The sequence below is a fragment of the Balearica regulorum genome, chromosome 22, assembly GCF_011004875.1.
Source record: "Balearica regulorum gibbericeps isolate bBalReg1 chromosome 22, bBalReg1.pri, whole genome shotgun sequence".
In the NCBI taxonomy this organism is placed as follows: Eukaryota; Metazoa; Chordata; class Aves; order Gruiformes; family Gruidae; genus Balearica; species Balearica regulorum.
In genome coordinates, this window is record NC_046205.1 from 5374131 (window position 1) to 5399289 (window position 25159).

Here is a 25159-nt window from a genome sequence, read left to right on the forward strand (position 1 = left end):
CCAGAGGGAGCTGGACCCACAGCTCCCCTTCCAGAAGGCTGGAGCCCTCCTGGCAGGCGAGACCCTCGGATCCAGGCAGCGAAGGCTGGTGCTGCCGCCGGGAGGGCAAAACCCTCCTCGTTTTGCCAGTCAGCTGCTGGCGGGACCCAGAGGGAATGGGCTGTGACAAACACCATCCTCCCCACAGCCATTTTGGGTAACAGCGGTGGGCCAGAGGACAGCAGGCACCGCACACCGGACAACCCCTTCCCCCAGCGCGGCTTCCCGGGAACTCGTCTGCATCATCAACAAATTTCCTACCCAGAAGCTAAGGAGCAGGATGGGCTGTAGCTTATACAACTTCCCCAAGGCTGAATCTTGCCAACCGACTTACCCCTCCCTGCCAAGAGACCCCCGTCCTGCCTCAGAGCAGACACACAGGCACCGCAGCGGGGCTCGTCTCCCCCCGCACCCCACCAGGAGTCACCCAAAATCCCGCAGCACTATTGTTAGAGGAACACAAGCTGCAGCTCAATCCATGGCAAACAACTGTTTGATTTGTTTCCTGGAATCCCGTCAGAGCGACGCGCGATACGGGGTCAGCTGGAAGGCTGCGAGGTCCCACGGGGAACACCGCGTTACGGCAGACGGTGATGGGCAGAGCCCGGCTGTCCGAAGCAGCGCAGACATCGTTAAACACCGCACTGCACGGCTTCCCTGCGGTGAGACACCAGCCTGGAAAACCCACCACCACCCACATCTTCTAATTAATACATTTTACCTAATGGAGCGCCTAGCTGTTAAACAATGTCAGTCAGGTTAACTAAATGTTAAATCTTTCTCAGTTAGCAGAAAACTAACCAAACAAAAAACCACCCACCACAAACCTGCACTGAAAAAAAAGCCCATGAAGAAAGGAGGAAAAAGAAGCAAAGTTGAAGTTCAAGCAGCATTGACAGGCTGGGCGCCAGCTGATGAAAGGTAATTCAAGCCTTGTAACTCAGCCCTTAGAGCTTTCATTCCATCAGCAAGCACAGAGGGAGAGGTTTGAGGAGCCATGGGAGGCAGCCGCAGAGCTGAATCCCCGTGCTCACTCTCTTTCCACGGGCAGACTCAGCACAGAGACCACTTACCTGTGTGACGGGAGTCCCACACCGTACCAAGGAACACCACCGGCTGGGCCTCCTCATCGCCGTGTCGCAATCTGCCAACGGCCATCAGCATCGCTGCCCGCGGCTCCAACCAGCGCGTTCCCCTTCGGCAGAAGCGGGGTGAAGAGCAAGGCGAGGAACCAGCTGGCCACGTCTTGCCAATTGTGGACCAAGCAGGAACACAGCTGGCAGCAGACCTGGGATCCATGGGCACATGTCCCTGATGGAATTATTTTTTTTTTTTTGCCTCGTTAAAACTGCACATTGCTCAGCTGTGAGCTGCTGGAAGGAAGATTGAAGTAGATCAGAGGCAGTGTAATGTTCCAGCTGCAATCGGGTGGCATGGAAACACACCCTGGGATGGGAGTGGAGGCAGCACCCATCCCCGCCGAGAAAAGGCCACTCTGATTCACCAAAATGTGGGAACTCATACTGAAAAGTCAATTTGTCCTATTGAGTAATTAAGTAATGTCTTTTTTTGAAAATACCTTTTTCTTGTTATTTCTCTGACCCCCGAGACTTATGTGTGTGCCAGTTTTTCAAAATAACTCACAAATTCCACAAATGGATGAATTTTTGGTGTGCAGAGTATCTTTACCGGTAGCTGCAGGTGCTGTAGTTGAACACAGAATTTGGAGATGCAGCCTGTTCAGCTAAACTCAAAATGGCAGGGCTTTCCAGAAACCCATTTCACCTTTGAATTTGCAGTTCTCCCAATCACCTATTTGGAGAAGAGAAATCACTTATGAACTCCCCTGTGCCTCGTTCAGTGATGCTAACGAATTGTTCCCCTTGTTATGCCTTTGGCTGGCCCAGGAAACATGGATTTTGGTGGAATTACACAGGTCAGCTGGAAGAGTTGCACGTGCTGTCCTGCAGCTTCAAATCAAAAACCCCTGCATAAAAAAACTGCCTAGAGACAGCTCTAATTTGTTCTAAACTATCATCCCAACTATCAGCAAGCAGAGAATTGTTATCTATTTATTTCTTACAATGTCACCGAATCAGTGACCACCTGCAAGGTGTCCACGATGATAAACGCTTGCTTTGTATACGGAGCTATTTCTGACAATGCTTGATAGCGCACATCTATCAAATTGCCTGGAAGAGCCACCTATTAGGATCATTATCTAACACAGTCCCTTTGTGCGAGTTCAATGTCAGCACATCCTGGGGAAGGGACCTCACTGGGTACGTATTCTGCTCATTATTTCTCTAGATTAATAGCTTCACATTGCCATTATGATTTTGGGCTGAACTTTGGAGTTCTCACACCCAGAGCAGAGCTGTAGTGGAAGCACAGAGTCCCGAGCATCCTCCCCATATACTGCTGCACCGCTCGGTGCGAGCGGGAGCTCCAGCCTGGAGGGTTGGCAGGCTGAGCCCTGCGCCAGCCAGGGGAAGGCAGGAATGCTCTTTTCCCTGCAAGACTGTCGTTATCCAGCACTATAAAACCCTGGTGACACACAGACATGCCACGCTGGGTCTGTGCTGCTGAAAGTACCACCAGCTCTCCTTCTGCAGCTTGCTTTCTCCCAAAGGAAACTTACTTTGAACAAGCTCTGGTTCAGACCAGTTTTGTCTTAAACAGTCAGTGCTCAGTAATCTTTTAGCAAACCATGGCCATTACTCCCCAAACCATCCTTCCTACAAGAAAGCCACAGCTCTCAGCCCTGGGCAGTATTCATCCTGACTGAAATTACAAACAGGAAAACCACTTTTTCTCATGGAACCAGCCGCAAAACATGGGGGACTTCATTCCTTTTGCAGAGCCCCACCTACTACCACAAAACAGGCCCTTGGAGGTCACATAGTTCAGTTCTTGGGAAGGACGTATGCAAAAGCGATATTCTGAGAAGCCACCTCAGTGTCCTCAAGCCTTTCCCCTCGAGAGCAGCTGTTGAGGAGTCGCTGAAGCCATGCCCACAGCCTCAGACCTAGCAGCAGCTCAGATGACACAAGCTAACGTCAGTCTCTGTAGGCTGAACTCCAGCCAGCGACAGATGCAGGCTCTTCCAACCTGACAGAAAAGTTATTTTTTCCCGTGCTGCTTTTTGTTTCCCATCACTCAGTTTAAAAAGTAGTTCAGACCGCAGCCAGGTTACCAGAAAAACAACATGCAAACAAAACTTCCTCCAAATCCACAAAAAAAGTCAGCCAGACCCTGTGCTGCCCCAGTAACCCCTGAGCTGAAGAGGGAGGTTCTAGCCTTGTTAAACAAAACGCAGTTGCTGTGCACTGTGCAAAAGGGCCAGGAGCGATGCCAACAATTTACACGATAAAACTGCAGAAAAATGAAATACTGCTTACCCATGTTCTAGAGTAGCGCGTGGTGCGGGCAGCATGCAAAATGGATTTAGGTGATGAATCTGATTAGCCATTAGCTGCCAGATAGCTTTAATTCATGTCAGATACAATTAACTCACTCCAACAATTGGAAAAACCGCATTGTGGGTTGCATTGTGCCAGGAATGCCATGCTTGGGCAGTGCCACCTCTGCAGAGGAACCTTGGGCTGTGCTGCCTCCACACTCTACAGAGTAAATTCAGCACAGACCACCCAAACGGGCACACACTGGAAGGCAGCCACAACCCCCGACTCCTACAGATGCTGCTGCTTCCAATCTTCCAGGCGCTAAACGTCATTTTGCAAGCATTTTTTGTTGTAGGCATGAATAACATGTTAACCCCAATAATAGCACAAATACGGCCTTTCATCCTCCAGGATTGGGAATGGGAAGCCCATAAATTTAGTTAGAAACAAAGGCATGCCTCTGCTGTTGAGGAGCTGGTAGGCTGGCAGGGACGCAAGGCTGTCACGTCTGCCTCGGAAAAGTCTGCAGAAGCAGTCGAGTCATATCTGCATCTTCTTACCACTCAAGACTCATTTTTCCAGAGGAACTGTCCTACTGCCTAGCACTAGCAAAGACATTAATTCCTGGATTTACTAAGTAACAATACCATACCTCAAGATTAAACAGGAGACCGAAGGGGTTGACAGCGTAACAAGCATGTCAAGGCAGGGCCTTAAAGATGTAACCAGAGCTTTTAAAAGCAGACAGTATTAACAACAGAATTCTCTAGGCTAGCTAAGCATTCTAGTTAATTTTTTTTCCTGGTAAAGGCAGGTGTAAAGCAGAATCTAGACTTACACATCTGTATCCAAGCAGCATGTTACGGTTTCATTTACAGCTTAACTAATTGGGGTTTTTTTAATGAATGTTAACAGAATTACACAACAACAGCAAGACAAGCATACTTGTAGCTTAGTAGTTTACAATATTGCCACCTGCAGTTAGGACATAGAAGCTGCCAAAACCTCTTAAATAGTGATTTCCAAATACGTGGTATATATGCGAGGTTTGCATTAGTGACGTGCTTGCTTTGGAAAGGAAATTCATGTACGAATGCTGTCCTACAAACTTTCTCCCATGCCACAGGCTGCATCAAAGATTTACACCAAAGTGTAAGTTACCTCTGATAGCAGCTTTTCCCAGTCCTCCTTCATCATGCTGTAGGCTTGGCTTTGCCAAAAGCAGAACTTTTCCAAACGTGGGAAAATTCCCAACGCCTCAACCTTCTTGTGAACAGCCCCTTCAAAGAGGCTTACATCAAGGACACAAAGTTATCTTTGGAAAGGAGAGTGCACCGGCTAACAAAGAAACAGGCTTATTTTTAGAAAAAAAAAATCTTAGACAAAGTTAAAGAAGCAAAAGTTCTTTACTCCAAATGCTCTCTTACCATGCCAATTGAAACGTTCTCACGTTAGCTTCCCTGCTGAAACAGAGGAAAGCTTATCAGGTTGTCTCTTGCAGATGCCATTTTACATATTTGACTTTGTATGATCCACACAGAAGAATGCTTCAGGAATCAAAGTTAACCACACTTTTAAGGGATTCCATAACTTAGCTCAACAAACAAGAGAAGTGTCCTCTCCCATCCTGTACCAGCTACAAAGATTCACAATAAAAATGAAACCCTAGGTTGAGTGAGAAGTCTTACACATTTTAAGACTTTATGCCATCTTCCCACAGAGAGTGCTTCGAGAGCTCTGCTTTTCCAGGCCATTGAAAAATGAGACGGTGGTTGTAGGAAAGCAAATGCAAGGCTTATTCCCTGCTTCATTTTGCAAGGAAGTGTTAAACAGATGAGTGCTCCTGCTTGTTTTTAAAAATACATACAGTAACCCTTTCCCATTTAAACTTGAATTTTCATGAATTTGAGATGGAGCAAGATTTCTCTGTATTTTCTGTAAGCAATGGGGGGAAAAAAAAATCCATTAATGACTGAGGAAGTTATTTTGTTCTGTTCAAACAGTATTTATTGGATATGGCTCTTTGACAAAGAGATGCACTGGATTGACTCAATTTAGATGAGAAGAAAGGGCAAAACAATGTTTTGACCAGTCCAAGCTTTCTTCTTCCCTGTTTATACTCAGTTCCAGGAGTACTGCTTCTCCTAAAGATTTTGAAGGGGGTGTAGGGAAAGCAAAGTTCTCTCACATTAGAGATACTCCAGTAGCTCTAAGATTACTCTCAGTAATCTAGTTAAGCAGTGGTCTCACTGGTTCTGTTAAGTTAAGCTACTTGTGATATTTTATTTCTTTAAAAACAATAAACTGCATAAGTTCACTATAAAACCCTCAAAGCCAGTTACAAATACAATGGCTGCTATAAGAACAAACCTTTCCATTTACTCCCAGGCACCAGTAACTTGCCTTTAGGTATCTCAGGTACTACACTGAGATAGGCATCACTTTTCAAGCACATTTGCAGAGCAAGGACACACCTGGAAGGAAGCACAACAAATCTGATTTGTTGCTTCCTTTGCCCAGACAGATATGAACTCCAGCCACTTGTGTCTACTGCAAGAGACCAAAACAGCCGTTCTGTCCAGCTCGCTGGTCCACAAGCCCAAGATAACTGTACCTTGGTCTCAACCTTAAAGGAAATAGGAATAAAGTATTTTTTTTTTTTTCAACCTATTCTAATCCCATTACATATTAAAGGTAGAAAAACAAGAGTTCTTAACTTCCATTCTGTAAATTAATGGAAGGAAGACAAAAACTAGAACAAGAACTAAAGGTGGCAGTCCTAAACGCAACATTATGTATTTACAGAGGGATGTCAACATTCATTGAGTTTCATCTATGGGTTTTTGTAGCACTGCAAGCTTGTGCGAGACGAACCTAGAAAGAAAGAGAAATGAATCAGTACTTTAACAGACACCCTTATATCCCACAGCCACTGACTTCTGCCTGAAGTAGAAGACACTTTCAGTTTTGATTCAGTTTTTCAAAACATTGACAATAGATCTTTTTCAAGAAGTGCACGGTTTTTCCACATTGTATTAAGCTAGATGAGATGTAAAGCTACTCCCTCTCCTTCCCTTCTCAGTTCATGCTTCCTCTCAACCACCGCCACGAGCCAGAACACAAGGGAAAAACAAGGAGCTTCTATGACAGCTCAACAATCCAGTGACTAATGACAGAGCGACAATGCTGCCTTACAACTTCAGGTCATGACCAACAACAATGCATAGACTTACCGATAGCTTCTTCATAATTCCTTGGGCCTCTGGATTCAGATGAAGAAGATTCTTCCTGGTCAAATCATTTGCTGTTAAACGAATGCTCTGTGAAAAAAGAAGAAATCTTAGGTTTTCTGTTTGGTCAGCTGTTGTAGTCAGAAGCAGTAAAAAAATTAAAAAATGAAAGTAAACAAAATCTGAACGTGCTAGGAGACCACAAGCAGGCAGAGAACTACATTCAGCCTGACCAGAAGCTCATCTCACACCTTCCTTGCAGTGCATTAACACATTACCGCCAAGAGAAGCTACTTTAAATGTTACTTAAATGCACAGCAAAACATCATTCTATATTCTACTTGGACCAGGTTGAACAGCTCCCACTTTGAACTAAAAATCTTTCAAGGTTCTTTTTAAGCAAGATCATTCCCCTGATAAACTGCAGTGGCACAACTAAAGAGACAAGAGTGGTTGGCCTGGAACTGGTAAGGCCCCTGAGAAGTTATAAGCTATCCCTTCAGCATAGATTTTACAGGTCAAAGTTTCTGATTTACCTCCCCTCCTCCAACAGGGACTGTAATGAAGATATCGCTGCTGTCGGCAAGGGGGCTGCCATTGGCGGAGATGGTGTAAACACGTTCGTTTACTGCGGGTGTGCGCAAACCCGGCGTCTTGAAAATTCTGAAACAAAAAGTTACAGGTAAGTAATTTCACTGCAATTGCTCAAAGCACTTTTAGTCAAAGTCTTTCATTTCGGGTTCAAAGAACCACTAAGGTTGCAAATAGATGACAGATACATATGTAAAGCAAATGGCAAGGCACTCCCCTATATAAAAGGGATTAACAGGGAAATTTAACAGAATACAAACCTGGAATCAAACTTGGGCGTGACCATGGAGGTACCTCCTTGAGCACAGAGATCGACAATTCTACCAGTAGCTGGAGTGATAAAGTTGTTTTTGCTTGATCTGTTAAAGGGAAACAAACACCTGCTCAGAATAGTGCTTCCACATTTGTTAAGAGTATCTTATCAACGACTTGAATGAGGTGATTGCCACAGCAAACCAGAAGTTTTTACTAATCAAAGGGAAACCCCAAAGCTAGGGATAGCTGGTCATCACAGCAGAGGAAGTTGCCCATCTTCCATTCACTATCAGATCACTGATTTTTTCCCATAGCACAGCACAACTACATCAACCAGCCTAGTAAACCATTCTCCATTCCATTTAAGAGTTACATTAGCACCATACACTTATTCTCCATTTCTGAAACCCAGTGAAAAAGATATCCCTGATTACCTTTTACTCATGCGCTTCACTCTCGCTGAAGGAGGTCTTCTGCTCCGGGACACTGGCACTTTTTTAGTGGATGCCTTCACCTGAAACACACGTTACTCACCAAATCAGTTACTTCACTATTGCTGACAGCTAAGTCCACAACAAACAAATGCTTCCATACAAAGAGTTTGGCTCAATAGGCACCTTTTTATGGCACAACAGTCCAGAAACAAACACTGTACAAGCTTCTGTGACCTTCCCCTATCGCTAGATGTTTCAGGAAGCAATACCTGTAGGTCCCCTTCCAAGTATCCTGGATAGCTATACTGTCACACACGTCATCTCAACAAGTAGTTTGTACCTTGGGAATAATGTCATCAGAAAGAGTAGCTATTTACCTTTGCAGTTCTTGGATTAATGTTTTCAGCTTCTAGCTCTGGAAGACATTGGCTATCGTGTTTTGCTTTCTTTGCTAGAGGAAGCAAAGGAGGCTCTGCCTCTTCTTCAATAGCTTCAATATCCTGTTTAGATTTTTCCACTAGAAAAAGAAAGTGTTATCCAAGTTGATAATAATTAATAACTCTGAATTATTAGTTAGCAGTGGAGGTAAACAGTAAACAACCACAAGCATTTTGGCAGTAATTTGCTTCTGAAATCCAAATTCCAATGTAATCCAAATGGTTGGCAGAGAACCATCTTGAATTATTTAATAGGGATATATTAATAGGGGATATTATATAATAGCTTAATAATAGGGATAAAGGTAGGATGGTTTTCTTGTCTTTAAACATATTGAGGGATGTAAGAAAGAACTGAATTATTATTCACAGCATGTAAACTATGACACGCTTTCACCTCACTGAGCTCGTCACAATGCTTAAGACAAACTGACCTTTCTTGATGATCTTTAAAGGAGTCTGGATAACTTCTTCGGTTAACTTGTTTATTTCTTTTATTTCCAAGTCTGCCTAAAATTAAAAACAGTCATGACACCGTTAGGATTATCAGTAGCACACAGTTCTGATAAGTCAAAGTTGTAGAGTAAATCCCTGTTTTATAGCAAGAATAACTCCAGGTTTTCTGTTGTGCTCAAACTGGGACTTTTCATGGTATTCTGGAGGTGACAACATCACATGAGGTCTGCATGCCATCCAGGACTAACATGCCTTATGCTTCACTGTCTCCCTGCTGCTCAACCAATTTAGAAATGCTTTAATTTAATAACTGAGGAATGCCACGTGCTCAGGGACGTGGGAGTGAAACCAGGCAGGTAAGGAAAGGCCGCCAAGGAGCGGCATGAGCATGCAAATCCTATGCTGGATGCAAATGGCACCTCTTACTGTTAAGTCTTAAAGCAGCATTTGTGAAAGTCTTGATGTAGCCTCTGCTATTGCAACGTCCCTACAGACTCAAGAAACCCTTCGTTTCCTGCAGTAGCGCACAACGGCATCAGAAAACCACAGTATTTACGCTAGATACCTACCGTCGCTGCCTCTTCCAACACCTTTTTGCTTCCTCCTTTAGCTAAAAAGAAAACATTTTTTAAAAAATCAGTATGTATCTAAGAGAGCCTACACAGCATACATAGACATACTTTAATACATCACCACTAGGGTGCAAAAAAACCCCCAGCACAAACCGGTTTTCACGGCAGCGAGCGAGCGGGCTCAGACAAAGAGCAGCGCTTCCAAGAGCCCGCGGGCCGCCTGCCCCGGGGGGGTCCGGACAGAGGATTCCTGTTGCTCTTCTATTACCGTTGCTGTTTACCACTTAACGGGGGTCGCGCCCCCGCCAGCCCCGCACCGCCCCCGGCCCGGCCCGGCCCGTACCGAAGTAGTCCAGCCAGTTCATCTCACGAAGCGCTACCGGCAGCCGCAGGATCTCGATGTTGTAGAGGTTCTCCACTTCCTTCACGAGGCGCTGCCCGTTCGTCCGCAGCTGCTCCACCCGGCTCCTCACTGCGGGGAGGGACACGGCTCAGGCACGGCCCCGGGCCCGCTCCACACCGCCCGCCCCGCTCCCGCCGGCCGCGGCCTACCCTCGCGGTCGAAATCCTTCAGGAAAGCCGCCAGCTTCCTGCCGCGAGCGCTCGCGCCAGCCTTCTTCCGCCCGGGAGCCATAGCGGAGGGACCGAGATCAGGGATCGGGATCAGGACCGGGATCAGGGATCGGGACCGGGATCAGGGCCGGGACCGGGAGCGCCGCTGCCCGCCGCGCATTCAAACCCAACCGCCGCCGCCGTCCGGCCAATCAGAGCTCGGCACGGCGCAGCCAATCGGAACTCGGCACAGCGCGACCAATCGGAACTCGGCGCGGCGCAATGATGCAGGGGGTTGGGAGAACGCTTCCGGGTCGGCGGGTCGCCATGGCGGCGGCAGTAGCAGCGATGGCGGCGGCGCTGCGGGAGTGGGCGGCGGTGGCGGCGCGGCAGGACGCGGCCTGGAGGGCGGTGCTGGCCGCGTGGGCGCCGCTGCTGGGCTCGCTGTCCGGGCTGGCGGCGCAGATACGGGCGGCACAGCGGCTGGCGTGGGGCGGTTCACCGCTGCGCGCCTTCGGCGACCTGCGGGTGCGGCTGTGGCGGAAGCAGCGCGGCGCGGCCGAGGCGCTGCTGGAGCAGCTCGGTGTCCGGCGGTGAGGCGGCGGGGCCGGGCCGGGCCGGGTCGGGCCGGGGGGCGCGGGGCCGCGGCTGAGCGCGCCATCCCCCCCCCCCGCCCCGCTTTGCCGTGCAGGGCGGAGCTGCGGGCCGTGCGGGACGCCGTGGGGGCCGGCGTGGCCGGTGTGCTGCGGCTGTACGAGGAACGGGCGGCGGAGCTGGGCCTGGCGGCGGCCCTGCGGCGGGGACCGCGCTGCCCCTCGCTGGCTGATGCGCTGGAGGGGCTGCAGGACGTGGAGCGCTACTACCGGCACCTGTATCCTTCTGCGGCGGGGCTCTCCGGGCAGCGCTGGCGGGTGCCTTTTCCTCGTTGTTGTCCTTACCGGGCACGAAGGTACCTGGAGAGCAAGCTTCTCCTCCGCCGCGTCAGCTGTGCCAACCTGGCAGACATGGAAGCGCTCCCACAGTCTTGGGAGAGGATTTTGGAGCGCTACAAGGAAGATGTTGTTCAAGGTACTTCTGCTTACAGCAGACCCAAAGGGCCTTTCGTTGAGCTCCACGCTGATGTCTCGGCCCTGGAGGCTGAAGGCCCGTCCCTCACGTAGGCCCGGTGTTGCTGCGTTGGTCTTGGCAGCGGTGGGTGACCTTGCTCAGTTTGCAGTTGATCTTTGCGATGCGCTCTGAGATCTCGTGAACGACTTCAGTCGTGAATAATGGTCATCGCACCCTGGGCACAGCTGGGAGCGACACCCATCCTCCCATTGTAACCAGGGGCTTAGTGATCTCTTTCACTTAGTCTACTAAGTTAGTTTTACTTAAGTTTTTTCTTTATTGCTTTTAGTAACAGGTCAATTTTTGGGGGGAACAGAATAAAGATAAAATGCATTAAGCTAATGGGGTTGGTTTTTTTCCTTCCAACTCAGATATGCTTCTTAAGATCTCTCTGTTTGTGGACAACCACCGAGAGCTGTGCTGCTCACCAGGCTCCTGACGGAACAGGAGGGACTGACGTTGACCGGCTTCTACAAGTGCCTGGTATGTTCTGAGATGACCAGAGAGGAGGATGAATTGAGGAAGCTTCACTGGTGCTTTTTGGATGCCGAATGAGTTGGGTACTTGGCCTCAGCCCGAAATGTGTGGACTGCTTCATTTTCAAGTGGAAATGGACGTGGTGTATGAAGAAGAGCCTGAGCTGAAGAAGCCCTGAAGATCTTCAGCTGCGGAAGTCATCCCTTCTTTTGCCTGCCATGGATATTTTGTATACTGAAAAAACGTCGAGACTTACTGACTTGAGGTGCGCTGCAAATAAGTGAATGTTGCGTGAGGACCTTCTTACGTGACTGATACCATGTAAGAAAGGTGTTTAGGTACTGTCCTTACAAATAAAGAAAGATGTCAAATCAGGGCTTAAAACCAGCGTGCACCTCTGAGCACTGCGTTTGCTTCCATCCCACCTCTACATTGAAGAGGAAGGAGCAAATTTGGCTTGAAAATGTAATTGTGGAGGTGCACAGACACCTGAGTTCTGACACAGGCAGTTTTCAAGCATGTTAGAGTACGTTCCTCTGATATCTCTGCTAGGGCACGTTTAAATTGGAGCCTTAAAACTTCAGGCTCCATGGCAGCACCGACTGCTGGCAGTTCAGGGGACATCTTTTGTCGGCCATAACGCCGATCCTCTGTAACGTTCCCGGCAAGTAGTGGGACGCCTGTCTCGAATAACACATTGGGTGAGAGCTGTAGCTTCCCAGAGAAGGCCAAATAAAGACTTGGACAGATCGTAGAGGTGCTCATGCCCTGTTTTTATGGGGAAGCAGGGCTCATGCCCGGGGAGTCCCTCTGACCGCCTGAGGGCACTGCTGGACCTGCCGAGAGGGGAGGGGAGCTGCCAGGGGCCCTGGGGAGGTGGCTGAGCGGGGCTGGGGCTGCTGGTGCTCCCCATCTGGTGGTGCTTTACATGCGGTTCTAATCGCAAAGGAAAATAATGTCACCCTTTCGGAGCTGGTGTGGCTTCCAGGCGTCGAGGCTGATGAAATTAGCATTTGCCAACGGCAGGGCATTGAGTACTGGGGACGTGAGGCGGGTTCTGCTCCCAGCACGTATGGGGCAGGGGGTCCAGGGGCTGGTGGGGTGCTCAGCGGTACTCCTCTGCTGCTGAAGGTAGTTCCTCTTTGTGCCTGCGTGCTTGCTGGTGCTGATCTGATCCTCCAGCTGCTGCGAGGGGCTCTCGTGGCCGCGCAGGTGGCCTCTGCTCCGTGCATCCCCTGCAGACCCCGTGTGAGAGTGCCATGCGACTGTGCCACTGGTCACAGGGCGACTGTTCGGAGCTTTTCACTTGGCCTTCTTCGCAGGGAAGTGAGGAATGGAGTCATTCTGCTGCTTCAGCGTGAGGCAAAGCAGGTGATGCAGTGAAGATACTGGTTTGGCAGACCAGCGAGGATGCAGTTTATTTAGCAAATGGCTTTACAGCAGTCTCAATGCAGACGCTTCTGCATGCAAAGCACTTCCCATCCTTGAGTGGCTCTACCTCACCATGACCTGTCACTGACTCATTTTGTCAGTGAGCTGCTGATGCCGTGGGTTGCGTCACAGCATCAGTTCAGTATAAAAGGCATTTATTTTCCTGTCCACAGCAGAGTGAGCAATTTCATGTAGTTTCCTTTTCCAGAGCTTTGATTCCAGCTGCAAACTCCTCCCAACTCTAGAAATTCATATCCCGTGTTTAGGTTCCAGTCAGTGAAGCAGCATAGGTAAACTTTGTTAGCTGCTGCCTGCTGCTAGTGTCCAGCTCCTGCATCTTCCCTGGGGATGTTGCTGACTCTTGATTCTAAGGGTGTGTGCTGTGGGGTGACGCATCGCAGTAGATGCACGTAGACGCCCTTCTAGCTGTCCGACAGCTGAGTGCTGCTGTCTGAAATCCATCTGACAAGCAGAGGTTGGATGTTGTGGTACAGCTAAGGATGAAGGTGATGGCAATGCCTTTCACCCATCTCCTCTTCCTTTTCTGATACAGTTTTGAACTTGTGGCCGAAGCGCAGACGTGTTGTCCGCGTTGGGGGTGCGCTGCCAAGCTATGCGGCCAAGGGCAAGCACGCACGCGTCTCCCTCGGCGCTGATGGCTGTCACCGCCACCGTGACCCGCGGTTCTGGTTTTGGGTGGGGGTGAGGGAGAGCAGCTGTCCGGCCCTGTGTTCGCTGCACGTGGCCTCAAGGGCATGAAGGCAGATGACTGCAGGATGAATCCGGGGGTGTCATCCTTGCTCAGGCCTTGAGGTATCGTCATCATAAAACAATAAATCATGGTGTTCATGGATGCAGAATTGTGTTTACATGTGCACACACTCTACAGCCCTTCAACACCCTTCTTCTCTGTCAGTCTGTCTTTAGTACAGCTGTGTAAAGAACAAATGGATTTAGATTTTGGAAGGTCTTCAGAACAGTTTGGTGGTGGCCCTTCTGCTTCTCCCAGATGTTTGGCCCTCTGATGTCTGCCTTTGGGCTAACAACAGCCCTGCTAAAAGTGCTGAGCGAGCTTTCTGAAGTAAAAGTGGCCGTGACCTGACTGACTGAAATGGGGTGAAGGAGATGCTCGCTGAAGTCTTGGTGTAATTAATTTCTCTGTAGTGTTTCTGGCTGATGGGCCGTGTCATCAGCTGCATTTGTCTGCAGCATTCTGGAAGGGCACGACTGAACCTCCTCATCAGCGCGCTGTAATTGGATACAACTGTGGGTTTGTTCCAGTTCAAGATCTGGATGTTACAGCTCAAGACGGCTGCCAAGGTCCCCGTTTGCGAACAAGAATACGGTTCCTCGTGTGTGTGAGACCCTTCAGCCGGCGTTCACCAGGAGTCTGCGGGCTTGAGGCTCCCACCGTGAAGACAGCGGGGTGTGCATTCAGTCCTTGAGCCTTTAACCTGAGGGCACTCAAGCGGGACAGCCGCTCCTCCTCTCCCGATGCCGGGAGCCCGCGCAGCCGAGTTGGATACGTGCGCTCCGATGCAGGGATGTCGTCGGGTGGTGCCGCCCAGGGAGCCGGGGCAGGCTGGTTGCGGTAGGCGCTGCTCTTCCTCCCACATCCCTCCCTCGTCCTGGAGCTCCCGGGCTCGCTCTCGGTTTGTTTCTGTGCCTGAGCTCTCCAAGATGGAGCTGTGACACGGCCCGCCGTTAGCAAGTCGTGTCTGCAGTCATCAGCGAAGGGGCCCAGCGTCTGTCCGAGTGCTGGGGTGGGAGGGAGGCGAGTGAAAAAGCAGCAGTGGGGTCCTCCCCAGCTGCCTGGGGAAGCCGAACGCGGGGACGGGGGCTCCAGCCTGAGCGAGGCCGGTGGGTAAGGGCAGCGTCAAGGGCTCTGAGAGTCACTGGTAAAATATACTTAACTGTAAAAATAAATCTGAGTGCCTTTATTTTTGGAGCAGAGATCTTAAAGTATTCTTGCTTGGAGATCTGTCAGGAATGCAATAAAACAAAGTTAGCAGCTGGAGCTACCTTGTTAAAGTAACATTTTCAGGAAACACAAAGCTCGTGCTTTGATTTTCAGCTTTACCTCCTGCTAACTTAATTTGGAAATAGTTATTCTTCACTCATAGGGAAAGCACAAACTAAAATCAGTTACTAAATTTGAATACCCACAAACATTTATAGAGAGCATCTGACTTCTATCTGGTTAGTTTGTTTTTTCATGTAGGGTGAAAGTTAGCTTCTGATGCAGTGGTGTCTCTGCACAGTTCTGCTTCAGAAATGAGGACCTGCTGTGGGTCACTCCAGACTTATAAAAGAAACCCAAAAGCTTTGATTCAGCATAAGCTCACGGATTCCAAGCAGATTTAAAAATTGAATTTACTACAAGGGTCCATAGTTAGGAAAAAGACAAAGGATTTGACACCTGAATTTAAGTGTAAAGTGAGTCGGAGGCAAAAATATGTGATAAAAAGCTTTGTGAGTCATTTAATAACAAGCATGGGTTTCACAAGCCCCTGTGGTTTTCATGCTTATTCTTTGAGACTTTCATCTTGGCCTGAAGCAGAGCTCCTTTGTGATTTTGCAGGGCCCAAGAGGCTGCGTGAGTGCTTATCCGCTCAGAAATAAACCAAATATTCCCCATCTACATTAATTGCATGTCTAGCTCTGTTCCTCGCGCTCGGCTGTCTGTGCTTTAGCGTTCCTCTAGCGCTCTTGGCTTCATCGCAGCGTGTGCCCTGCCGAGTCGCTGGTGGGCTCCAAGGGGAGCGAGATCTGCTGATCCTGTAGATGTGCGCCGAGAAGCTGGATGCGCTTTCCCGCAGTGCAGACGTGCTCGGCGCAGGGTCCGTTGTGTGCCCTTGCAAGGGGCACAAGAAGAGGTTTGTCTCCAGCTCGTCGTCCCGTGTTGCTGCACCCAGCCCCTTCCGTTCCAGCAGACCCTCTGGTGCTGCTGTTCTGCACCTCACGCTTCCGCAGACTGCAGGCTGTTCTCATCGCTCGCCTCATCTGCCGGTCCTGCGTAGGTTTATTTCAATCCTCCCTTCCTGCTTTTCCCCCCAGCCCTTTCACTCCTCCCTCCTTCTGTGGAAACAAATCTACAGTAGGTGTCTCTTGAACTTGCCTGAACTCCTTGTCCCAAGCACCTTCCTGGCTAATCCTTTCCAGATGTCCAGGGACTTTTATGTTTAGCAGTTCTGCTCAAGTTCCTGGTTCATTCTCAGATGGAGAAAACATTATATTTCCTAATATTATTTGAAAAATAAGACTGATCGTGGCCTTCTGAGAGGTCGTTGCCACCACAAAATGCAACGAAAGTAATGAAGCACCAGTGCAGCCCTTCGCCCCCAGACTGGAGCCCCACAGATATTCATACACAGCGCAGGAATTTTATTTTCTGTAGCTGACTGTGCTGCATGGCCGAATACGAAGTTTTGAAAGCACTCTGTACTGCGCTTGTACCCAGCCAAGTGATGGGTGTTGGCTTGCAATTCCCCAGCTACAGCAGCATGGAGAAATGAGGAGATCTGTCCAATGTTCCTCCGATGGTGACCCAACAACGGAAAGCAAGTTTCCCTGCCCATCCTCTCATCTAGTTTCCAGCATAACTTTGGTTTTGGGGAGATGACTGTTCCTTCAGGCAGGGGATACGGTCAGTGGCTTCTTTTGCTCACAATCTCCGGGTGACCCGTGTGTCTTGTCTTTGATGTCGAGCGTCAAGCTGCACGCAGCCTTACGGTTTGTCCATAAAGGCTGCGTTCGACGCAAGCCCCCGGGGAAAAGGGCTGTCTGTCGCCCCAAAGCCCGGTGGGATGATGAGATTTGTAAGGTTGGAAGCAGTGCCTGAGCCAGTTTACAACCCTGGAGACCGCTTCTCCGACACAGCCTCTGGCTTGTCTTGAAGTCATGTCCTGTGGTTCCCCATGTGCGTCCAGGGACTTTTCGTCCTTCCCCACCGCACTCCATGCGCAGCGAGGCCTGCAGTGGTTTTGGGGCTCTTCAGCGGGACTTGGGAAATTCCTGTCTTTTTCCTCCCATTTTTCCTTGCTTTGGGATTCACCTTGGCGTGCCACGTATTGATTGCAAAATGCTGGTGGTAGGAGACCTGCCCTAATTTTGGATTCCTGTTGTGGAACGTTTTTGTGCCGTCAGCGGCCTGGGGTTCAGGAATGGGTATGTGCCGGCAGGACGAACCTGCTTCGTTGTCCTGTGCTCCTGCCAGCTCCGCTGTCGCCATTGCCTTCCCACTCCAGCAGCACTTTCAGAAACATTAAGTAGCTCTTTAATTTCTCAGCAAAGCAGCGTCAGAGAGTCGGTGCTCCTCCGTCCGCCAGCATACCACAGCCGCCTTCCCCACTGGGGGCTGATAGGGGATGGCTCCCCGTTCCTTTTTCTCCGCAGCCCAGACAGTGTCTAGGCCACCTGGGGAAGGCAGAATGAAGAACGTCAAGCCGGTAAGTCTCCTAACCATTCTGCTATGTGAGGAATGAATCCAAGAGCCTTTGCACACTATTAATCTTTTCCAATTCCTAAGAAAGCAAATGATCTCCTCCCACTCCCATAAATTCAACCTCTCTCTCCCGCTTCCCCCCCCCCCCCCCCCCAGTGTTTGAACTGTTCGCCAAGAGCTTTATTAAAAACTACAAGATGCAGTTTTGTTTCTAACCGAATCCCAAACAACTGTGTTAGATGGAGAAGAAACATTTGGTGCAGTCAGCTTTAGAGCATTTTTGTGTGTAGTCCATAGCCACTTGTCAGCCAGAGACCAGACTCGGCTCTGCCTTAAGCATAATAGGACCTTTTCTCTGTTCTCCTGGGGTTAGGAGATGAATTCAAGCTGGTCAAACCTCACGGCCACATTTCCAAGAGCACCTGGCAGTGGCTGCTGGGAGTAACTCATATGGCACAGCAGAGGGGATGCTCCCCGGGGACGGCAGCGTGCTCCGGTAACGCCTCAGCCTGCCCCGACTGCGTGACCTGGCCTGCCGCTGCGCTTCGAAACGATGCTGTTCTCTGCAACGTGCCGCCGGCCCCGGGAACAAACTGTGCTGTGCAGCTGCCAGCCCTGGAGAGCTTCCCTGCCGCCCCCCTTTCCTGCCCTTGGCGGGGAGGTTTCTGGAGATGCCGCGGCCCCTGCCGCCTGTGCTGGTGGCATGGCCCCGGCCAGCGTCACCTCTGTGGGAGGTGTGGAGCAGCAGGCGATGCTCCCCAGCTTCCGATGGGAGTGGCGAAGCCACAGCCGGTGCTTGGGAGGCAGCGACGAGGGCGGCCGTGGGCGTGCTGGGCCAGCCGGGGCCGGGGCGGCGGGGTCCCGTGGAGGGTGGCTCCGCGCAGCAGCGCTGGCGAGGTGCGCGCCGGGGTCCCTGCCAGCTGCCGTGCGTCACCGCCATTCCTTGGCACCGCGTGCGGTGTGTCACAGCCTTCTCCCTTTCATTTCCTAATGTTCCCTCGGTCTGAAACCCATCAACCAGGACTGAGAAAAAACATTCGCAGAAGAAGCCAAAGCAGAAGTAAGCAAAGCTGTTCCTTTGGCTGAATTCCTCCAGCTCGTTGTGTCCCGCTACTTCGTTTGAGCAAGAAGAGCCTGCTCCTGCCTAGTGCACCTGAGCCGTGGGGAGAGGAGAGCAGCGACGGCACTCTTGTTTCTTGCTTTCACTGGCAGACATCATCACACCCCTGTTTTGGAAACAATAGGGTGGCTCTATTGTAACGCAAGAGAAATTGTGATTCTGGAATGAATCCTGCGATTTTTATTGCTTTGGGTGTCTGAGAAATAAAATACCGTCATTTGTTTCGCTTCTTTACATGTGACCCTCAAAAGTGGGTTCCACCATCTCCCTCTCCTTGTGGAGGAACTGAAATGACTGAGAAGTTTAAACAGACCTGATCTTGGAAGCAAAATAGAAAACCAGGGGCTGGCCCATCAGGAGTTCTACAGGAAACCCCTGCTGGTGCCAAGCTCGAGACACGGGCAAATGTTGAAAGTGGTACCCTGAGTTGTCCAGGCCAGTTCTCTCCAATGAGCTTTCCTCTCCAGAAATCTCCGCGTGGCTGTGCAAAGCGAGGAAGAGCTCGCCTGGTGTGGCTTTGCTGAGGAGAACTGGGTTGCGTGGTACGGTTTAGGTACATCTCTGCCCAAACCCTGGGGAAGAGGGTGAGAGCAGGTTGTGCAAGCGGGAGGATGGGCTGTGGAGTGCGGCTTGCACAAGGAGAGCTTTTAAACTTAATAAATCTACCCGTGAGTCAGATGTCAGGAGCAGGGGAGAGGAGAAGTGAGGAATGGAAAAGCCCACATAATTGTGCACAAAGAAAAAGCAATCTGAAGCAATTCTGGAGCTGGGGAGCCTGCGGCTGATCTGCCTGGAGCAGGAAGCTGGGAGGACATCTGAGGCGGCGGCAGAACGGTTCTGCTAATGAGGAACCTGAAAGCGAGCTGCCATTTGCGTTCGTCACCTCTGCGGGGGTCGGGACCTCAGGTGTGCTGAGCCCCCCGAGCGGCGGGGTCTGGGCAGACGCTCCCGTTCCCAGCGCTGCATCGCGCCTGGCAGCCGGGGGTCCCGCGTCCCCCTGCCCGCGGCACGGGGCGACGGGGAGCCAGCGATGTGGAAAAACCCTGGAGGCACCAGGGGAATAATCCAGACCAGCTTTTGCTGGACACGACTCCCCCAACTCTAAAAGGCTTTTTGGTCGAGTTTAATAAGATTAGTCTGTAAGCTCTGGAGATGTCAGCTCGCTGGCAGGTCTGCGTTCAGTAGTTCCCCGCGCGCCAGGGAATGCTGTTGCTCATTTCATTGGCCTGGATCGGGCTGTTGCTTTGCTTCTCAATTAGCCGCATCTGCACAGCAGTAACAAGCTGGAGATTAGAAAGCCCGGAGAGGGGTGCAAAAAAGTTCACCCGCGTGGAAGGGAGCTCCCTACACCCACACCCCCCCCCCGGAATGCTGGGGCTCGCACCCAACCTGGCCCCGGGCCCCAGCAGAAGCCCCGCCGGGGTCCAGCCCCCCCTTATCGCTGCAGCAGCGACACTGTACAGCTCGTTCTGTTGCTGGGGAGTGTGTGTTCTCTAAAGCTCCAGTTTAGGTCTGTGCTGACATTATTGAAGCTACTGGTAATAAAACATGTCACTACAGGGGCCAGGGCCACATCTGATCCTGCGAAGGGAAAGCAAAAAAAAAAAAAAAAAAAATTAAACAAAACCTAAAAAAATCCCTCAAAACTGAAAACAAACACGTATTGCAGGAGAGCTGGATTTCCAGGGATGCGGAGCACTCGGTCCCGCTGCCCAGCCCCGTCGAGAGCCACCGCCCCGACCTGCCGCGTCGGCCAGGCAGAAGGGACAAGTGGCGCACGGGAGCCGCAGCATCCCTGTGCCACATCATCGTGCAAGTGTTGAACGCTCCCAGTGCAATGAGCTACAAATAAACGCTGTCGATGCCTCTGCCATCCTGTCAGGGATTAGTACATGCTGGAGCAATTTGCATGGGGATGAAACTTGGAAGAAAGGACAACGCTGAGGGAATACGGTATTATTTATTATTGCCAGTTGCAAGGGAACAGCAGCAGCCTCCAAGCTTGTATAACTCTGGAACATGACTATTATTAGAACGGAAAGTTAGCAAGCAATTAGCTAATTGCAATTCACATTGTCTGTTGGCAATTATAAGGAGAACAGTTATAAACTCCAACAGATGGAACTCAAATGGGTCAGTCTCTCTTTTTTTTTTCCCCCCCATCCCCGAAGGGCATTTGCTATGAACTAAATGACAGGTTCCGACCAGGGATTCATGAAAGACGCTGCTCCTGGGAGCAAACACGCTGAAGGGGTCCCTGCAGACAGCTTTCCCCGGCCGCGGTGATGCTGAGCAGCCACCGTCCTGCATCTGTGCTCGCCAGCAGCAGACCTGCCCTGCGCTCGCAGGCTGTTTGGTGGAGCTTGTCCTTTCCAGACCTTCCTAAACGGGACATCCTGAAGGCTCAGTGCATGTTTTATATTTGTTTAAGCCAAAGCAGGATGCAGATACACTCACGACCTGTGCTGCTTTATTATCCTCTGGATGAGTTTTGTACTTAATGAGGAATATTTTGAAGTGATGCTATTGATGTCTACTGAACGGTTAAGAAATTGTAATTTACCTATGAAGTGGTTCTCTGCTGAAGTCTGTCGAGGTCCAAGCGGCACACGTACAGAACGGTGTGTTTAAGGTATGTGAGTGACATATATGGAGACCCTGAGTATCGCAGCCTGCCACGTGGTGGGCTGTTTATCAGATTTACGTCACACTGCGTGCATCAGCGTGGCACGCAGCGCTACTTTGACAAGTCGTATGAAAACTGGTTATGCATCTCAAATTCCTTTTTAGAGTATGGACAAGAACAGACAGATTTGGCCTTAACAATAAAGCATCCCAGAGGCAAATGTTCAGCCCAAGAACCTCCGATCTGCAGTCAGACTTTCTGTGGCCACGGCAGGAGCTTTGCTCCTTATCGCCTCGGAATGTTGGTGATGCCGGTGACTCTGGCAAAAGAAGAACATCCCTGTTTCAGGTCAAGCTGATACAGACACAGAGACAGCTGTGAGTCTGAAACAGATTAAGCCCAGCTATATGAATTTCATAAATAGTCATACAAACCCACTGCACACCTTAGGCTGATATTAAACAGAGGATGAGTTGGTATTCATCTTAGAGCGAATGCATTATCATGGAATGGAAACATCAGGTTTTACTTATAAACCCCAGGTTTCCCATAGGAGGCAGTTTATGGAGTGACCATTTATTAAAGACAAATGCTATCATTTGAAACATATCTCATGTGGAGCAGGGGACTGGCTGATACCGAGGAGCAGTAACTGGAGATGGAGCTTTGCATTTACAAGCCATTGATTTAAACAGGCTCCGCATGTACAGAAACGTGTGATGATAGCTGCCGGGTGCCCGAGTGTCCACCCAGAGCCCCAGCCCGCGCCTCCCACGGCGAGCACAGACCCACAAGGTGCTGAGTGCCGCGACCCAGGCCAAGCACGCTTAACTTTAATCCACATTTAACAGCAGGCAGAAAGATAATCCAGTTATCTTGAGTCAGACCAGTCATGCGCTTAAAATAAGTGGGTACAGGATGGGGCCCCGTGCCGCTGCAGGGCTGCAAGCCCCGGGGTGCTGAGCTCCGCTCTCCGCTCCAGAAATCCCCAGAAATAGGAGCCGCCTCCTGCAGAGCATCTGCTGGGGCTCGCAAGCACCTTGTCCAGAGAAGAGCAGGGTAAGAGGACTCCTGCCTCTGGCCACGGATGGAGGTCTGTCTGCGACGTGTGACCTCCTCCCGGGTCCCCGAGACTCACGGGTCTCTGATTTGGGGTGCTGACTCAAAAAGCCTCAAAGGGGGTCTGCTTTCCGGAGGGGAGATCCCCCCCATTTGAGTCCGTTCCCTTTGAGGCATGCCAGTGTCAGCACCCACTACTCACCAGCCTGGTTTTCCTTTCATTTCACGAGTTAGTGATTTTGAGCTGCAGGGCAAATGTTAAATGTTAACAACTGCTGTTAAAGTCACATCTGCAGGTAATTTTGCTATTCACCTGGAAAGAAACAGTGTTCATTCAATTAATTGAAAAAGTATATGCTGCCTTTCTGAAATCTTTCTGGATAGATGCTGGCACCCCAACAAGACGGTGCTGTTTGTTCTTTATTTTTGAAATCAGAAGTCTATGACAAGGATGTCCTTCATAGGCAGTAGCAGGTAGAATTGCATGCTTTCTAGAAGCATAAATTCCATTTGTTGCGTGTAGGAAAACTTTCTGGCTCGATGCAGTATGACATTTGCAACCACTTAATTTGAATATATTCCATTTTTATGCTCCATCCAGCTTTTAGTATATCAGCCAAAGCATTCGTAAGGGACAGAATGTAAATCCTGCCTATGTTTCTCCTCCTCCAGGGATCTGTGATGCTAAAGCCGCTGTTCCTTTTGCTTTCAGAGCACCCAGAGGTCAGCAGTTCAGTTCCTCGACTCCTGGAAGAAACCATGGATTCCTTTTGGGTGGAAAGCAGCTCTGGAGCAGGAGGGATTTGGGATCTCTCCCCGTTCCTCCTGCTGGATGCTGGGTGGGAGGCAGACCCCGCTGAATCGCACGGCTGGGGGCTACGAAGGGGGAAACATGGCCTGGAGCAGGTGAGGTTGCTGCTCTTGGCGAAGGTGCACGAGCAGGGAGAGCCCGGAGCAGGGACGATCTCAGCCGCAGAAATGGCCCCTGGAGAAGCGGCAGAAGTTTTTCTCATAGGAAACAACCAACAGAAATGTCTAATCCCTGCCAGCGCTGGGGCAGGCAGCTGTGCCAGCAGCAGGGCGCTTCCTACGCGCCTGTCTCGGGTAAAGCCGTGGCATCGGGAGCCGGGTGCCGCGGCACGGCCAGCTGAGCGAGGCATCGCCACGAGCGACTGCAAAGAGCCCCAGGCGAGGAGCCCTGCTGCAGAGCGGGGCAGCTAAAATTAGACATCCAGTCATGGCCAGCCTAGAAAAACGATGGGGTTTTCATCGCCCGAAATAGGTGTCAAACGCCCGTGTCTGGGAGCGCAGCCCCGGGAGGGTTCCCTGGCTCCGTCAGCCTGTGCCGGAGGGGACGGGACCGCGGGTCCCTCACCGGGGAGAGGGGGTGGCAGGGATGTCGTTGGCCTTGGTCACCTCTTAGGTCTCCTAAGAGGATTCGAGAACCTCCTGTCCCACCCACCCCCATGCTCTGCTCTTTTCCATCATATATTAGACGCCACCCTTATTTCTATAGTCAGCACCCTCTCTAATGACATGGAACTTCTGTAACTCCCCTAAGTCAGGAAAGCATACTTAAATTGCATTGCAGATGCGAGTGACCTAATGAACGTTCTCAGCATCGGGGGGATCTTCAGTAAAGATGCAGACAGAGGCAAGCTTTTGCTGGGCTCAAGAGCGATCGCGTGGCGTCCGTTAACGAGAAAATTGAATTCTCTCCCACAGAACTGTGTGTTACAGGTGACTGGTTCCTGGGAATGCAGCTGGAGGAAGACGTCTGTCTGTGGTGGGCCTGCCTGGCCCCTGCACGGAGGGAAATGAGCAGCGACTCCCCAAAAGGCAAATTGTATCTATCAAGGGATCTCCTAACTGCTTTACACTCACAGCTCCACATCTGGCAGGGAGAGCAATGGGGCAAGGGAAATGCATTGCCTGCCGGCCTCTATAGCTCAGACAGGCTGGTGACAGCTCGGCAATGTAAATGATGCGTATTAAGCCCTAAATAAAGTGTGAGGAACATGTTTGGGATCAGTAAATCCATCCAGACAAAAAGAAGTAAAAGAATGAAATCCCTTTTCCCAAACAGACTGGTAAGTCTGTGGATTAAATGGAATCTAGTCCCACTGAAAAATGGCTCCTGCGGATTTATGGGTACGGACTCTCCGCTCTCATCGGCGGGATGCATGCGAGTGTGTGCCAGGCAAGAGGGCAGGGAGCCCTCGGGGGGGTGATGCTCGGCTCAGGAGTGGGGGTCACATTCCCCTCCTCGAAACGCTCAGGTTTCATCGAACCGCACACATTTCCTGCCGCCTTCCCCCATCAGCCATTTATCAGCCCCAAGAAGTGGCTGCAGCCAAACGTCCCCCTGACTTTCCGCAGACTTGTGGGTTTTCCTTCTCTGCATGAGTGGTAGACTTCAGATAAGCCCGAGCTCTGTTAAACAAGCCTGCCTCCAGATAAACAAAGCGGGCGTGATGTGATACAGGCTGCGTTACCCAGGATCGCCCAGCTGAGGGGAAGGGGACTCTCTTTGTATTTTTGTTGATGCTGGCGAGTCACCAGTCCTCAAAGGACGCCGGGCAGGCTAGAGAGCCTGCGGAGCAGCTCGAGCACACTCGCATTGTGACGTTTGAAGGCAATAATCAGAGGCAAATAGCACCGGAGCGGTCACATTGCAGGCGGCACCTGCTATTCACCTGGAAAGAAACAGTGTTCATTCAATTAATTGAAAAAGTATATGCTGCCTTTCTGAAATCTTTCTGGATAGATGCTGGCACCCCAACAAGGGAGGAGCAGGGGGGAGCACGGGGGATGCGTGTGCTGCTGCCCAAGCCTGAGAACGTATGGCTCCGGGTCTGCTCCCAGGGAATAAAGACAGCCCCGTGCTTGATGCAAAACATGATCCAATCCAGCTTGCTTCAGCTT

At 50.6% G+C, this 25159-nt stretch overlaps 2 protein-coding genes across 3 annotated transcripts; one reads left to right on the forward strand and one right to left on the reverse strand.

Moving 5' to 3' along the window:
- Positions 1 to 4832: 4832 nt before the first annotated feature.
- Positions 4833 to 10084, reverse strand: CDCA8 (cell division cycle associated 8). The gene is made up of 10 exons (XM_075773936.1): positions 9971 to 10084; positions 9762 to 9890; positions 9416 to 9456; positions 8825 to 8900; positions 8331 to 8470; positions 7954 to 8033; positions 7525 to 7623; positions 7210 to 7336; positions 6677 to 6763; positions 4833 to 6317 (listed from the first exon to the last, which is right to left on the reverse strand). The coding sequence occupies exons 1-10, from the start codon at positions 10050 to 10052 to the stop codon at positions 6273 to 6275; spliced, it is 906 nt and encodes a 301-aa protein (XP_075630051.1). The 5' UTR covers positions 10053 to 10084; the 3' UTR covers positions 4833 to 6272.
- A 176-nt stretch (positions 10085 to 10260) lies between these two features.
- Positions 10261 to 11938, forward strand: AIRIM (AFG2 interacting ribosome maturation factor). Of its 2 annotated transcripts, XM_075773952.1 has the most exons (4): positions 10266 to 10563; positions 10662 to 10841; positions 10920 to 11038; positions 11449 to 11938. In XM_075773952.1, exons 1-4 carry the CDS (start codon positions 10298 to 10300, stop codon positions 11514 to 11516), a joined length of 633 nt encoding a protein of 210 aa, XP_075630067.1. In that variant the 5' UTR covers positions 10266 to 10297; the 3' UTR covers positions 11517 to 11938. The 2 variants fall into 2 exon arrangements, with proteins under 2 accessions (XP_075630066.1, XP_075630067.1); XM_075773951.1 differs by having other exon boundaries at positions 10261 to 10563; positions 10662 to 11038; positions 11449 to 11651.
- The last annotated feature ends 13221 nt before the right edge of the window (positions 11939 to 25159 follow it).

Coding starts and splice junctions, on each gene's coding strand:
- AIRIM (XM_075773951.1), top strand. CDS start 10,298: ATGGCGGCGGCAGTAGCAGCGATGGCGGCGGCGCTGCGGGAGTGGGCG. Junction 10,564..10,661: donor GAGCAGCTCGGTGTCCGGCG/GTGAGGCGGCGG, acceptor TTTGCCGTGCAG/GGCGGAGCTGCGGGCCGTGC. Junction 11,039..11,448: donor CAAGGAAGATGTTGTTCAAG/GTACTTCTGCTT, acceptor CTTCCAACTCAG/ATATGCTTCTTAAGATCTCT.
- CDCA8 (XM_075773936.1), bottom strand. CDS start 10,052: ATGGCTCCCGGGCGGAAGAAGGCTGGCGCGAGCGCTCGCGGCAGGAAG. Junction 8,471..8,824: donor TTTAAAGATCATCAAGAAAG/GTCAGTTTGTCT, acceptor TTCTTTTTCTAG/TGGAAAAATCTAAACAGGAT. Junction 6,764..7,209: donor TCCCTGTTGGAGGAGGGGAG/GTAAATCAGAAA, acceptor CTTTTTTCACAG/AGCATTCGTTTAACAGCAAA.